Source organism: Scyliorhinus torazame, chromosome 24 (assembly GCF_047496885.1).
Source record: "Scyliorhinus torazame isolate Kashiwa2021f chromosome 24, sScyTor2.1, whole genome shotgun sequence".
Lineage (NCBI taxonomy): Eukaryota > Metazoa > Chordata > Chondrichthyes > Carcharhiniformes > Scyliorhinidae > Scyliorhinus > Scyliorhinus torazame.
The window spans coordinates 25778759-25795180 of record NC_092730.1 but is presented as its reverse complement, the minus strand read 5'-3'; the positions used below and the strand labels follow the sequence as shown (position 1 = coordinate 25795180).

General features: G+C 52.5%; 1 protein-coding gene across 2 annotated transcripts in view; it reads left to right on the top strand.

Moving 5' to 3' along the window:
• The window catches only part of snx15 (sorting nexin 15), a 73696-nt gene that overhangs the window by 12315 nt on the left and 44959 nt on the right, over positions 1-16422 (top strand). For both annotated transcript variants that reach the window (XM_072489475.1, XM_072489474.1), the window contains exon 3: positions 1276-1396. In XM_072489475.1, the coding sequence (XP_072345576.1) occupies positions 1276-1396 (121 nt within the window). The remainder of the gene's footprint in view (positions 1-1275; positions 1397-16422) is intronic.

Sequence of the window (16422 nt, the reverse complement as noted above, 5' to 3'; positions counted from 1 at the left end):
CACAGGAACATGCCTGTCCTGTATTCCTTTCAACTGACAGAGGGTCAGTACTGAGAGAGTGCTGTTCTGTCAGAGGGTCAGTACTGAGAGAGTGCGGTACTGTCAGGATCAGTACTGAGGGAGTGCGATACCTTCAGAGTGTCAGTACTGAGGGAGTGCTGCACTGTCACAGGGTCAGCACTGAGGGAGTGCCGCACTGTCAGAGGGTCAGTACTGAGGGAGCGCCGCACTGTCAGAGGGTCATTACTGAGGGAGTGCCGCACTGTCAGAGGGTCAGTACTGAGGGAGTGCTGCACTGTCAGAGGGTCAGTACTGAGGGAGCGCCGCACTGTCAGAGGGTCAGTACTGAGGGAGTGCTGCACTGTCAGAGGGTCAGTACTGAGGGAGCGCTGCACTGTCAGAGGGTCATTACTGAGGGAGTGCCGCACTGTCAGAGGGTCAGTACTGAGGGAGTGCTGCACTGTCAGAGGGTCATTACTGAGGGAGTACCGCACTGTCAGAGGGTCAGTACTGAGGGAGTACCGCACTGTCTGTGAAGCCGTCATTTCGGAAGACTCTAATCTGGGGTTCTGCCTGGTCTCTCAGGAGGATATGTCAACGATCCTTTAGCAGAGGGGAGTGCTCCCCGGGGTCCTCCGGGCCGTAGTTTACCCCTCATGAAAATGAAATGAAAATCGCTTATTGTCACAAGTAGGCTTCAATGAAGTTGCTGTGAAAAGCCCCTAGTCGCCGCATTCCGGCGCCTGTTCGGGGAGGCTGGTACGGGAATTGAACCGTGCTGCTGGCCTGCCTTGGTCTGCTTTCAAAGCCAGCGATTCAGCCCAGTGAGCTGAACCAGCCCCTCAATGAACATCACGAGAAAAACGATGTTGTGGCTCATCCCCGTGTAGCTGCTTGTGGGATCACTCTGTGCACAAAATGGCTGCCACGTCAGAACAGCGACTAGGGTTCAAAACGTGCGTCGCTGGCTGTGCACGCCGAAGGATGTCCGGGGTCTGTGACCGGTGCGACGTCAATAAAATGCACGTCCTTATGCAGACCGCTGAGCGTTCAAATCGGTTGGACGACAGGAGCAGTGTGGGGGAGGGTGGCTTGCTGTTTCTGTGGCGTAATGAGGTCGAGTTTCCCAGCGTGAGGAACCGAGGCTGAGTCCGCTGAATTGGCATCATTGCTGACGGCGCTCTGCCATGGCCTGGGCACAGTTGGCAGGGTTGAGTGCTGTTTGTCTCAGTGGTACACCTGTATCAATTCTGTTTCTTCCCCCACCCCACACAGATTACCGTCTTCAAACGCTACAGCGATTTCAAAAAGCTTCACAGCGAGCTGTCCTACATCCACAGGAATTTGTTCAGGAAATCGGAAGAGTTTCCCGCCTTCCCAAGAGCTCAGGTGTTTGGTACGATTTTCACCTCCCCGCCCATGCTCCAAAGCCCACTTCCCTACCCCGCCTGTCCAGGTACTTCAGTTCCCATCGGTCACGTTTCCCCCAGAGGTGGCAGGCAGGCAGGGAGGGGACACTGGCCGTTGGATTTCTCTCCGCAATGCCCAATATCAAACGTGGCTCCGTGAATCTCTGACTCTATATCTCTCCTGGATCAGAAGACAGTGCTATCCTCCAGGGACTTGACCCTTTAACCTAGGCTGGATACATCAGGTACAGCACTGTCAGAGGGTCAGTACTGACGGAGTGCCGCACTGTCAGAGAGTCAGTACTGAGGGAGTGCCGCACTGTCAGAGGGTCAGTAGTGAGGGAGCGCCGCACTGTCAGAGGGTCAGTACTGAGGGAGTGCCGCACTGTCAGAGGGTCAGTACTGAGGGAGTGCCGCACTGTCAGAGGGTCAGTAGTGAGGGAGCGCTGCACTGTCAGAGGGTCAGTACTGAGGGAGCGCCGCACTGTCAGAGGGTCAGTACTGAGGGAGTGCTGCACTGTCAGAGGGTCAGTACTGAGGGAGTGCTGCACTGTCAGAGGGTCAGTACTGAGGGAGTGCCGCACTGTCAGAGGGTCAGTACTGAGGGAATGCTGCACTGTGAGAGGGTCAGTACTGAGGGAACGCTGCACTGTCAGAGGGTCAGTACTGAGGGAGTGCCGCACTGTCAGAGGGTCAGTACTGAGGGAGTGCTGCACTGTCAGAGGGTCAGTACTGAGGGAGTGCCGCACTGTCAGAGGGTCAGTACTGAGGGAGCGCTGCACAGTCAGAGGGTCAGTACTGAGGGAGCGCAGCACTGTCAGAGGGTCAGTACTGAGGGAGTGCTGCACTGTCAGAGTGTCAGTACTGAGGGAGTGCTGCACTGTCAGAGGGTCAGTACTGAGGGAGTGCTGCACTGTCAGAGGGTCAGTACTGAGGGAGTGCCGCACTGTCAGAGGGTCAGTTTACTTCTCCCCATTGTCCTGGTGCCAACATCACTAAAACCAGATGATCCGGTACATCATCTCATTCAGGTCTGTGGAATCCTGCTGTGCATAATTGCTGTGGCCTGTTCACTGAGGTGCCTCGCGCTCTCAAACCCATCTCCTGTTCTGGAGGGGCAACAGCTGTGAGCCAGAAACCGCCAGCAAGCACTGAGAACCTTGCACTGAATCTGCTCGTAGCTCTGGCAGGTAAACACCTTGGACAGTGTCGGCCACATCACTTACATAGAACATAGAACGATACAGCGCAGTACAGGCCCTTCGGCCCACGATGTTTCACCGAAACAAAAGCCATCTAACCTACACTATGCCATTATCATCCATATGTTTATCCAATAAACTTTTAAATGCCCTCAATGTTGGCGAGTTCACTACTGTAGCAGGTAGGGCATTCCACGGCCTCACCACTCTTTGCGTAAAGAACCTACCTCTGACCTCAGTCCTATATCTATTACCCCTCAGTTTAAAGCTATGTCCCCTCGTGCCAGCCATTTCCATCCGCGGGAGAAGGCTCTCACTGTCCACCCTATCCAACCCCCTGATCATTTTGTATGCCTCTATTAAGTCTCCTCTTAACCTTCTTCTCTCCAACGAAAACAACCTCAAGTCCATCAGCCTTTCCTCATAAGATATTCCCTCCTTACCAGGCAACATCCTGGTAAATCTCCTCTGCACCCGCTCCAAAGCCTCCATGTCCTTCCTATAATGCGGTGACCAGAACTGTACGCAATACTCCAAAAGCGGCCATACCAGAGTTCTGTACAGCTGCAACATGACCTCCTGACTCCGGAACTCAATCCCTCTACCAATAAAGACCAACACTCCATAGGCCTTCTTCACAACCCTATCAACCTGGGTGGCAACTTTCAGGGATCTATGTACATGGACACCTAGATCCCTCTGCTCATCCACACTTCCAAGAACTTTACCATTAGCCAAATATTCCGCATTCCTGTTATTCCTTCCAAAGTGAATCACCTCACACTTCTCTACATTAAACTCCATTTGCCACCTCTCAGCCCAGCTCTGCAGCTTATCTATATCCCTCTGTATCCTGCTACATCCTTCCACACTATCGACAACACCACCGACTTTAGTATCGTCTGCAAATTTACTCACCCACCCTTCTGCGCCTTCCTCGAGGTCATTGATAAAAATGACAAACAGCAACGGCCCCAGAACAGATCCTTGTGGTACTCCACTTGTAACTGAACTCCATTCTGAACATTTCCCATCAACCACCACCCTCTGTCTTCTTTCAGCTAGCCAATTTCTGATCCACATCTCTAAATCACCCTCAATCCCCACCTCCGTATTTTCTGCAATAGCCTACCGTGGGGAACCTGTAGAAGCCAGGTATTTCGAATACAACTAGTATAGGTAAAAGATGTTTAAGCATAAATGTTGAGCCCCAGTTTTAAATACCCATTTATACAGCATAATTCACTTTTACTGAGGTCCGTTGTTCTGGCAAATGCATATTTTCAAAGACAGTGTGACATTAAAACAGCACAGTTGCAAAACAATTTGACACTGCTTGTGCTAATTGTCAAGGCCAAGGGATTGAATACACTGCAACATGAAGGCACCATTGTTCACAATGCAGATAACAGCTGGGTCAGAAAAGCTGATGTTGCACATTGAAGATGGACGGCTTGCCATCAAATCAAATGTGTTTGAGTCTAACCCAAACCAATTAGGATTATATTGGGGTGTGATTAGATGACTTAAGACAGATATGAAAGTGTATAACTGAAAAGTTTCCACCCGCCAATTTTAGGTTTTATTGTCTTTGAAAGTGTGTTGTGCTGTGTTGTCTCGTGTGTTGTCTTTGGGTGTATTGTCTTTGGGGGTGTGTGTGTGTTGAGGAGATGTCTTTGTGTTGTCTTTCTGTTAGTTTAGTCAGTTTTGTCCTTTATAGTCTCCATTTTAGGTTTGGTTTTAGTGTTTAGTTTTTAGGTAATTGTCTTTGGGGGTTCTGTCAGCCTACCAGTCTGTGTCAGTGATGTTAGTCCACTTTTGACTTTGAGTTTGAGTTTAGCTGAAGATTAGCTTTCTCTCTCTCTTCATGTTTCATTGCCAGACTTTGACCTTTTAAAAGTTACTTTCGAGCTGTCTGCCTAAGCAAAGAAAGATAATGTCTGTAATTCTCTGAAAGATTCGAATTGTCTACGAATTGCCTTTTAAATGACTTTCAAATTGTAATCAAGCGACTACAAATAAAACAATTCTTTTTGGCACCTGAGGAGTTTATACTGCAAATTTCTGCTGAGTTCCAGTATTCGCAAAGTGCTACTGATAACCGAATAGCAGAGATGATATAAATTCCTTCAACTATACACAGTCGAATAATACAAGGAATCGAACAACTTAGCACAGTCTACAAATATTATAAATTTTACAACTTGTCGTATTGCGCCAGGACTTGATTAATCAACTAAGCTTCCCCCAAACTTGGTGTAGTTCGACAGGTTAAGATCCCTATAAATTAAAGATTCATTCTTTTTGGCGTAGTCGGCAGGATTTGATTAATCAACTAAGCTTCCCCCAAACTTGGTGTAGTTCGACAGGTTAAGATCCCAATAAATTAAAGATTCATTCTTTTTGGCGAGCCAGCCAGGAGTCGAACCTAGAATCTTCTGATTACAAGTCATTCATCCCACCGCTGACACCACGACTGGCACTTGATTTATTTAACACAGTCTATAAAAAATGTTCTTTTCAAGGGTCGAAGTAATGATTGATGCGGCTTTAAGACTTTTAATGGGTGAAAAAGATATTTCTTACCCCAGTCTAGCCGTGGGTTCCGGCTGTCTTCTGGGCCTCCTCCGATTATCTCCGAAGGTTCCCGACCTCCTCCGATTATCTTCGAAGCTTTCCGTCGTCACCTGGGCCTCCGAAGGTCGTCCTCAGTACTCCCCCCCCCTTCTGCCTGACTACGCCAAAATGAATGACTTGTAATCAGAAGATTCTAGGTTCGACTCCTGGCTGGCTCGCCAAAATGAAGGAATTTATAATTTATAGGGAATCTTAACCTGTCGAACTACACCAAGTTTGGGGGAAGCTTAGTTGATTAATCAAATCCTGCCGGCTACGCCAAAAAGAATGAATCTTTAATTTATAGGGATCTTAACCTGTCGAACTACACCAAGTTTGGGGGAAGCTTAGTTGATTAATCAAGTCCTGGCGCAATACAACAAGTTGTAAGATTTATAATATTTGTAGACTGTGTTAAGTTGTTCGATTCCTTGTATTATTCGACTGTGTATAGTTGAAGGAATTTATATCATCTCTGCTATTCGGTTATCAGTAGCACTTTGCGAATACTGGAACGCAGCAGAAATTTGCAGTATAAACTCCTCAGGTGCCAAAAGGAATTGTTTTATTTGTAGTCGCTTGATTACAATTTGAAAGTCATTTAAAAGGCAATTCATAGACAATTCCCTTTATAGGTGTTTTAGTAAGCTCAGAGAAGGAGGCAAAAGAGGGGGAGGTGTGGCGCTGCTAGTCAAGAGCAGTATTACGGTGGCGGAGAGGATGCTAGGTGGGGACTCATCTTCCGAGGTAGTATGGGCTGAGGTTAGAAACAGGAAAGGAGAGGTCACCCTGTTGGGTGTTTTCTATAGGCCTCCAAATAGTTCTAGGGATGTAGAGGAAAGGATGGCGAGGATGATCCTGGATAAGAGCGAAAGTAACAGGGTAGTTATTATGGGAGACTTTAACTTTCCAAATATTGACTGGAAAAGATATAGTTCGAGTACATTAGATGGGTCGTTTTTTGTACAGTGTGTGCAGGAGGGTTTCCTGACACAGTTTGTTGACAGGCCAACAAGAGGCGAGGCCACATTGGATTTGGTTTTGGGTAATGAACCAGGCCAGGTGTTGGATTTGGAGGTAGGTGAGCACTTTGGGGACAGTGACCACAATTCGGTGACGTTTACGTTAATGATGGAAAGGTATACACCGCAGGGCAAGAGTTATAGCTGGGGGAAGGGCAATTATGATGCCATTAGACGTGACTTGGGGGGGATAAGGTGGAGAAGTAGGCTGCAAGTGTTGGACACACTGGATAAGTGGAGCTTGTTCAAGGATCAGCTACTGCGTGTTCTTGATAAGTATGTACCGGTCAGGCAGGGAGGAAGATGCCGAGCGAGGGAACCGTGGTTTACCAAAGAAGTGGAATCTCTTGTTAAGAGGAAGAAGGAGGCCTATGTGAAGATGAGGTGTGAAGTTTCAGTTGGGGCGATGGATAGTTACAAGGTAGCGAGGAAGGATCTAAAGAGAGAGCTAAGACGAGCAAGGAGGGGACATGAGAAGTATTTGGCAGGAAGGATCAAGGAAAACCCAAAAGCTTTCTATAGGCATGTCAGGAATAAGCGAATGACTAGGGAAAGAGTAGGACCAGTCAAGGACAGGGATGGGAAGTTGTGTGTAGAGTCTGAAGAGATAGGCGAGATACTAAATGAATATTTTTCGTCAGTATTCACTCAGGAAAAAGATAATGTTGTGGAGGAGAATGCTGAGCTCCAGGTAAATAGATTAGATGGCATTGAGGTACGTAGGGAAGAGGTGTTGGCAATTCTGGACAGGCTGAAAATAGATAAGTCCCCGGGACCTGATGGGATTTATCCTAGGATTCTCTGGGAGGCCAGGGAAGAGATTGCTGGACCATTGGCTTTGATTTTTATGTCATCATTGGCTACAGGAATAGTGCCAGAGGACTGGAGGATAGCAAATGTGGTCCCTTTGTTCAAAAAGGGGAGCAGAGACAACCCCGGCAACTATAGACCGGTGAGCCTCACGTCTGTAGTGGGTAAAGTCTTGGAGGGGATTATAAGAGACAAGATTTATAATCATCTAGATAGGAATAATATGATCAGGGATAGTCAGCATGGCTTTGTGAAGGGTAGGTCATGCCTCACAAACCTTATTGAGTTCTTTGAGAAGGTGACTGAACAGGTAGACGAGGGTAGAGCAGTTGATGTGTATATGGATTTCAGCAAAGCGTTTGATAAGGTTCCCCACGGTAGACTATTGCAGAAAATACGGAGGCTGGGAATTGAGGGTGATTTAGAGATGTGGATCAGAAATTGGTTAGCTGAAAGAAGACAGAGGGTGGTGGTTGATGGGACATGTTCAGAATGGAGTTCAGTCACAAGTGGAGTACCACAAGGATCTGTTCTGGGGCCGTTCCTGTTTGTCATTTTTATCAATGACCTAGAGGAAGGCGCAGAAGGGTGGGTGAGTAAATTTGCAGACGATACTAAAGTCGGTGGTGTTGTCGATAGTGTGGAAGGATGTAGCAGGTTACAGAGGGATATAGATAAGCTGCAGAGCTGGGCTGAGAGGTGGCAAATGGAGTTTAATGTAGAGAAGTGTGAGGTGATTCACTTTGGAAGGAATAACAGGAATGCGGAATATTTGGCTAATGGTAAAGTTCTTGAAAGTGTGGATGAGCAGAGGGATCTAGGTGTCCATGTACATAGATCCCTGAAAGTTGCCACCCAGGTTGATAGGGTTGTGAAGAAGGCCTATGGAGTGTTGGCCTTTATTGGTAGAGGGATTGAGTTCCGGAGTCGGGAGGTCATGTTGCAGCTGTACAGAACTCTGGTACGGCCGCATTTGGAGTATTGCGTACAGTTCTGGTCACCGCATTATAGGAAGGACGTGGAGGCTTTGGAGCGGGTGCAGAGGAGATTTACCAGGATGTTGCCTGGTATGGAGGGAAAATCTTATGAGGAAAGGCTGATGGACTTGAGGTTGTTTTCGTTGGAGAGAAGAAGGTTAAGAGGAGACTTAATAGAGGCATACAAAATGATCAGGGGGTTGGATAGGGTGGACAGTGAGAGCCTTCTCCCGCGGATGGATATGGCTGGCACGAGGGGACATAACTTTAAACTGAGGGGTAATAGATATAGGACAGAGGTCAGAGGTAGGTTCTTTACGCAAAGAGTAGTGAGGCCGTGGAATGCCCTTCCTGCTACAGTAGTGAACTCGCCAACATTGAGGGCATTTAAAAGTTTATTGGATAAACATATGGATGATAATGGCATAGTGTAGGTTAGATGGCTTTTGTTTCGGTGCAACATCGTGGGCCGAAGGGCCTGTACTGCGCTGTATCGTTCTATGTTCAATGATCTCCCCCTCGTCCCTCATTTCCCTGTATATATCCGACACCCTACCATCCCCCACCCATGTCCCTGAGATCACTCTATCTTGAATCTCCTGCGTCGGGAGCTGCGGGAATTCCCTCACCTGCTGCCTCGCAAATGCCCTCAGTTGCATGTATCGAAATTCATTCCCTTGGGGCAACCCATATTTTTCCGTAAGCCCTCCCAGACTCGCGAACGTTCCGTCTACGAACAGATCTCTCAGTTGCACAACCCCAGCTCCAAATCCCCCATCCATTCTCCCCGGGACAAACCTATAGTTATTTCTTATCGGGGACCGCACCGAGGCTCCCGTCCTTCCCCTATGTCGTCTCCACTGCCCCCAAATTTTTAGTGTTGCCACCACCACTGGACTTGTGGTGTATTTCTTCGGGGAGAACGGCAACGGCGCCGTCACCATTGCTTGTAGGCTGGTTCCCTTGCAGGACGCCATCTCCAATCTCTTCCACGCCGCTCCCTCCCCTTCTCCCATCCACTTACACACCATTGAGATATTGGCGGCCCAGTAGTATTCACTTAGGCTCGGTCGTGCCAGCCCCTTCCTATCCCTGCTACGCTGCAAGAACCCCCTTCTCACTCTCGGGGTCTTCCCGGCCCACACAAAACTCATGACACTTTTCTCAATTCTCTTGAAAAAAAGCCTTTGTGACCATCACCGGAAGGCACTGAAACACAAAAAGGAATCTCGGGAGGACTACCATTTTGACCGCCTGTACCCTACCCACCAGTGACAGGGGCACCATATCCCATCTCTTAAAATCCTCCTCCATCTGTTCCACCAATCTTGTTAAATTAAGCCTATGTAAGGTTCCCCAACTCCTGGCTATCTGAATCCCTAAGTACCGGAAATCTCTTGTCACCTTCCTCAGCGGTAAGTCATCTATTCCCCTGCTCTGCTCCCCCGGATGCACCACAAACAACTCACTCTTCCCCATATTCAATTTGTACCCCGAAAATTCCCCAAACTCCCTGAGTGTCTGCATTATCTCAGGCATCCCCTCCACTGGGTCCGCAACATACAGCAATAAATCATCTGCATACAAAGATACCCGGTGTTCTTCTCCTCCCCTGAGTACTCCTCTCCACTTCCTGGAGCCCCTCAGTGCTATGGCCAGGGGCTCAATCGCCAATGCAAACAGTAACGGAGACAGGGGACACCCCTGCCTCGTCCCTCTATGAAGACGGAAGGAGTCAGACCTCTGTCTATTCGTGACCACGCTCGCCCCCGGGGCCCTATACAGCAGCTGTACCCATCCGATATACCCTTCTCCAAAACCAAATCTCCTCAGCACCTCTCACAGATAATCCCACTCCACTCTGTCGAATGCTTTCTCGGCATCCATCGCCACTACTATCTCCGTTTCCCCCTCTGGTGGGGGCATCATCATTACCCCAGCAACCTCCGTATGTTCGTGTTCAGCTGTCTCCCCTTAACGAACCCAGTTTGATCCTCGTGGACCACCCCCGGGGCACAGTCCTCTATCCTCGTCGCCATCACCTTAGCCAGGAGCTTAGCATCTACATTTAAAAGGGAAATGGGCCTGTAGGACCCACACTGCAGCGGGTCTTTTTCCTTCTTCAAAAGGAGCGCTATCGTTGCCTCCGACATAGTCCGGGGCAGCTGCCCCTTTCCCTAGCCTCATTAAAGGTTCTCGTCAAAAGCGGGGCCAGTAGGTCCATATACTTCCTATAAAATTCCACCGGGAATCTGTCCGGTCCCGGGGCCTTCCCCGCCTGCATGCTCCCAATCCCTTTTACCACCTCCTCCATCTCAATCTGTGCTCCCAGTCCCGCCCTCTCCTGCTCCTCCACCTTAGGGAATTCCAGCTGATCCAGGAAATGCATCATTCCCTCCTTCCCTTCCGAGGGCTGAGCCTTATATAGCCTCTCATAAAATGCCTTGAACTCTCTCCGCTCCCCGTTCCATCTCTCCCTCCTCATCTCTCACCCCACCTATCTCCCTCGCTGCTCCCCTCTTCCTCAATTGGTGGGCCAGTAGCCGACTCGCCTTCTCTCCATACTCATACTGTACACCCTGTGCCCTCCTCCACTGTGCCTCTGCCTTACCCGTGGTCAGCAGGTCAAATTCCACATGTAGCCTTTGTCTTTCCCTGTACAGTCCCTCCTCCGGTGCCTCCGCATATTGCCTGTCCACCCTCAGAAGTTCTTTCAGCAATCGCTCCCTTTCTTTACCCTCTTGCTTCCCTTTATGTGCCCTTATGGATATCAGCTCCCCTCCAACCACTGCCTTCAACGCCTCCCAGACCACTCCCACCTGAACCTCTCCATTGTCATTAAGCTCCAAGTACCTTTCGATGCACCCCCTCACCCTTAAACATACCCCCTCATCCGCCAATAAGCCCATATCCATTCTCCAGAGTGGGTGCTGTTCTTTTTCCTCTCCTACCTCCAGGTCTACCCAATGTGAAGCGTGGTCCGAAATGGCTATGGCCATATATTCCGTCCCTGTCACCTTCGGAATCAGTGCCCTTCCCAAGACAAAAAAGTCTATCCGTGAGTATACTCTATGAACATGGGAGAAAAATGAGAACTCCTTACTCCTAGGCCTACTAAATCTCCAGGGGTCTACCCCTCCCATCTGTTCCATGAAGTCCTTGAGCACCCTGGCCGCTGCCGGCCTCCTCCCGGTCCTGGACCTCGACCGGTCCAGCCCTGGATCAAGCACCGTATTGAAATCTCCCCCCATTACCAACTTTCCCGCCTCCAGGTCCGGGATACGTCCCAACATACGCCTCATAAAATTTGCATCATCCCAGTTCGGGGCATATACGTTCACCAGAACCACCGCCTCCCCTTGCAATCTGCCACTCACCATCACATATCTACCCCCACTATCCGCCACTATGGTCTTTGCCTCAAACAGTACCCGTTTCCCCACCAAGATAGCCACCCCCCTGTTCTTCGCATCTAAACCCGAATGAAACACCTGCCCCACCCATCCTTTACGTAGTCTGACCTGGTCTATCAGTTTCAGATGCGTCTCCTGCAACATAACCACATCTGCCTTTAATTTCTTTAGGTGTGCGAGTACCCGTGCCCTTTTAATCGGCCCGTTCAGCCCTCTCACGTTCCACGTGATCAGCCGGGTTGGGGGGCTCTTTACCCCCCCCCTTGTCGACTAGCCATCACCTTTTTTAACCCAGCTCCTCACCCGGTTCCCACGTACCCGTGTATCCCCCCGACGGCGCCCTCCCGCCTCGACCACCCCATCCCATAACAGCTCCCCCTTCTCCTTAGCAGCAGCAACCCAGTTAACCCCCCCCCCCCCCCCCCCCGCTAGATCCTTTTCTAGCGTAGTTGCACCCCCCATGTTGCTCCCAGAAGTCAGCGAACTCTGGCTGACCTCGGCTTCCCCCCTTGTCCTCGGCACCCACTGTGCGAGGCCCCCTCCTTCCTGCGTCCCTGTTCCCGCCATAATTACCATAGCGCGGGAACAAAGCCCGCGTTTCCCACTCGGCCCCGCCCCTAATGGCCGGCGCCCACAGTTCCTCATACTCCCCCCCCCGCCCCCAACATGGGGAAGAGAGAAAAGTTACAGGATCGCAAAATTAACAAATTGAAAAAACCATCCCCCCCCCCCTTTTTTCTCGCCCCACATAATCACCCCACCACTTTGTCCCAGAGGTTCTTTCTCTCGCCAGACTATTCCAGCTTCTCGTCCACAATGAATGTCCACGCCTCTTCTGCCGTCTCAAAGTAGTGGTGCTTCCCTTGGTGTGTGACCCACAATCTCGCCGGTTGCAACATTCCAAACTGGATCTTTTTATGAAGCACCGCCTTAGCCCGATTAAAACTTGCCCTCCTTCTCGCCACCTCCGCACTCCAATCCTGGTATACGCGGATCACTGCGTTCTCCCACCTACAGCTCCGAGATTTCTTCGCCCATCTGAGGACCGTCTCTCTGTCATTATAGCGGTGAAACCTCACCACTATAGCTCGGGGTATTTCTCCAGCCTTCGGTCTTCGCGCCAGAACTCGATAAGCTCCCTCCACCTCCAAGGGGCCCGTCGGGGCCTCCGATCCCATTAGCGAGTGAAGCATCGTGCTCACATATGTCCCGACGTCCGCCCCTTCTGCGCCTTCGGGAAGACCCAGAACTCTTAGATTCTTCCTCCTCGAGTTGTTCTCCAGTACTTCCAACCTCTCCACACACCTTTTGTGTTGTGCCTCGTGCGTCTCTGTCTTCACCACCAGGCCCTGTATTTCGTCTTCATTTTCAGCAGCCTTTGCCTTCACGACCCGAAGCTCCAGCTCTTGTGTCCTCTGCTCCTCCTTTAGCCCTTCAATCGCCTGTAATATCGGGGCCAACAGCTCCTTCTTCAACTCCTTTTTCAGCTCTTCCACACAGCGCCGCAGGAACTCTTGTTGGTCTGGGCCCCATAACAAACGGCCACCTTCCGACGCCATCTTGCTTTGAGCTTCCCTTCCTTGCCGCTGCTCCAGAGGATCCTCCGCAATCCGGCCGCTATCCTCTCCCTTATCCATGCATGTCCGGGGGGATTCCCTTCTGGTTTACCGCACAGTGTTTTTGGCCGTTTAAATTGCCGTTGGGGCTCCTATTAAGAGCCCAAAAGTCCGTTCCAACGGGAGCTGCCGAAACGTGCGACTTAGCTGGTCATCGCCGCACCCGGAAGTCCCCTCTCATTCTCCTAACCTCCAGCGAGTACAAGCCCACTCGATCCAGTCTCTCTTCATCTGTCAGTCCTGCCATCCCGGGAATTACTCTGGTGAACCTTCGCTGGACACCCTCAACAGCAGGAATGTCCTTCCTCAAACTGGGAGACCAAAACTGCTCACAATACCCACGGTGTGGCCTCACCAAGGCCCTGTATACCTGCAGCAAGCCATCCCTACTCCGATACTCCAATCCTCTCGCTATGAAGGCCAGCGTGCCATTAGCTTTCCTCACTGCCTGCTGTACCTGCACGCCAACCTTCAGCGACTGCTGTACCTGCACGCCCACCTTCACCGCCTGCTGTACCTGCACGCCCACCTTCACCGCCTGCTGTACCCGCACGCCCACCTTCAGCGACTGCTGTACCTGCACGCCCACCTTCACCGCCTGCTGTACCTGCACGCCAACCTTCAGCGACTGCTGTACCTGCACGCCCACCTTCAGCGACTGCTGTACCTGCACGCCCACCTTCAGTGACTGCTGTACCTGCACGCCAACCTTCAGCGCCGGCTGTACCCGCACGCCCACCTTCAGCGACTGCTGTACCCGCACGCCCACCTTCAGCGACTGCTGTACCTGCACGCCCACCTTCAGTAACTGCTGTACCTGCACGCCCACCTTCACCGCCTGCTGTACCTGCACGCCCACCTTCACCGCCTGCTGTACCTGCACGCCCACCTTCAGCGACTGCTGTACCTGCACGCCCACCTTCAGCGACTGCTGTACCTGCACGCCCACCTTCAGTGACTGCTGTACCTGCACGCCCACCTTCAGCGACTGCTGTACCTGCACGCCCACCTTCAGCGACTGCTGTACCTGCACGCCCACCTTCAGCGCCTGCTGTACCTGCACGCCCACCTTCAGCGACTGCTGTACCTGCACGCCCACCTTCACCGCCTGCTGTATCTGCACGCCAACCTTCAGCGACTGCTGTACCTGCACGCCCACCTTCACCGCCTGCTGTACCTGCACGCCCACCTTCACCGCCTGCTGTACCTGCACGCCAACCTTCACCGCCTGCTGTACCTGCACGCCAACCTTCAGTGACTGCTGTACCCGCACGCCCACCTTCAGCGACTGCTGTACCTGCACGCCAACCTTCAGTGACTGCTGTACCTGCACGCCCACCTTCACCGCCTGCTGTACCTGCACGCCAATCTTCACCGCCTGCTGTACCTGCACGCCAATCTTCAGCGACTGCTGTACCTGCACGCCAACCTTCAGCGACTGCTGTACCTGCACGCCAACCTTCAGCGACTGCTGTACCTGCACGCCAACCTTCAGCGACTGCTGTACCTGCACGCCCACCTTCACCGCCTGCTGTACCTGCACGCCAACCTTCAGCGACTGCTGTACCTGCACGCCAACCTTCACCGCCTGCTGTACCTGCACGCCCACCTTCACCGCCTGCTGTACCTGCACGCCAACCTTCAGCGACTGCTGTACCTGCACGCCAACCTTCAGCGACTGCTGTACCTGCACGCCAACCTTCAGCGACTGCTGTACCTGCACGCCAACCTTCAGCGACTGCTGTACCTGCACGCCAACCTTCACCGCCTGCTGTACCTGCACGCCCACCTTCACCGCCTGCTGTACCTGCACGCCAACCTTCAGCGACTGCTGTACCTGCACGCCCACCTTCAGCGACTGCTGTACCTGCACGCCCACCTTCAGCGACTGCTGTACCTGCACGCCAACCTTCACCGCCTGCTGTACCTGCACGCCCACCTTCAGCGACTGCTGTACCTGCACGCCCACCTTCAGTGACTGCTGTACCTGCACGCCAACCTTCAGCGACTGCTGTACCTGCACGCCAACCTTCAGCGACTGCTGTACCTGCACGCCAACCTTCAGCGACTGCTGTACCTGCACGCCAACCTTCACAGCCTGCTGTACCTGCACGCCAACCTTCAGCGACTGCTGTACCTGCACGCCCACCTTCACCGCCTGCTGTACCTGCACGCCAACCTTCACAGCCTGCTGTACCTGCACGCCAACCTTCAGCGACTGCTGTACCTGCACGCCCACCTTCAGCGACTGCTGTACCTGCACGCCAACCTTCAGCGACTGCTGTACCTGCACGCCCACCTTCACCGCCTGCTGTACCTGCACGCCCACCTTCACCGCCTGCTGTACCTGCACGCCCACCTTCACCGCCTGCTGTACCTGCACGCCAACCTTCAGCGACTGCTGTACCTGCACGCCAACCTTCAGCGACTGCTGTACATGCACGCCAACCTTCAGCGACTGCTGCACCTGCACGCCCACCTTCACCGCCTGCTGTACCTGCACGCCCACCTTCAGCGACTGCTGTACCTGCACGCCAACCTTCAGCGACTGCTGTACCTGCACGCCCACCTTCAGTGACTGCTGTACCTGCACGCCCACCTTCAGTGACTGCTGTACCTGCACGCCAACCTTCACCGCCTGCTGTACCTGCACGCCCACCTTCACCGCCTGCTGTACCTGCACGCCCACCTTCACCGCTTGCTGTACCTGCACGCCCACCTTCAGCGACTGCTGTACCTGCACGCCCACCTTCACCGCCTGCTGTACCTGCACGCCCACCTTCACCGCCTGCTGTACCTGCACGCCCACCTTCACCGCCTGCTGTACCTGCACGCCCACCTTCACCGCCTGCTGTACCTGCACGCCAACCTTCAGCGACTGCTGTACCTGCACGCCCACCTTCACCGCCTGCTGTACCCGCACGCCAACCTTCAGCGACTGCTGTACCTGCACGCCCACCTTCAGCGACTGCTGTACCCGCACGCCCTCCTTCAGTGACTGCTGTACCTGCACGCCCACCTTCACCGCCTGCTGTACCTGCACGCCCACCTTCAGTGACTGCTGTACCTGCACGCCCACCTTCACCGCCTGCTGTACCTGCACGCCCACCTTCAGCGACTGCTGTACCTGCACGCCCACCTTTACCGCCTGCTGTACCTGCACGCCCAACTTCACCGCCTGCTGTACCTGCGCGCCAACCTTCAGCGCCTGCTTTACCTGCACGCCAACCTTCACCGCCTGCTGTACCTGCACGCCCACCTTCAGTGACTGCTGTACCTGCACGCCCACCTTCAGCGACTGCTGTACCTGCACGCCCACCTTCACCGCCTGCTGTACCTGCACGCCAACCTTCACCG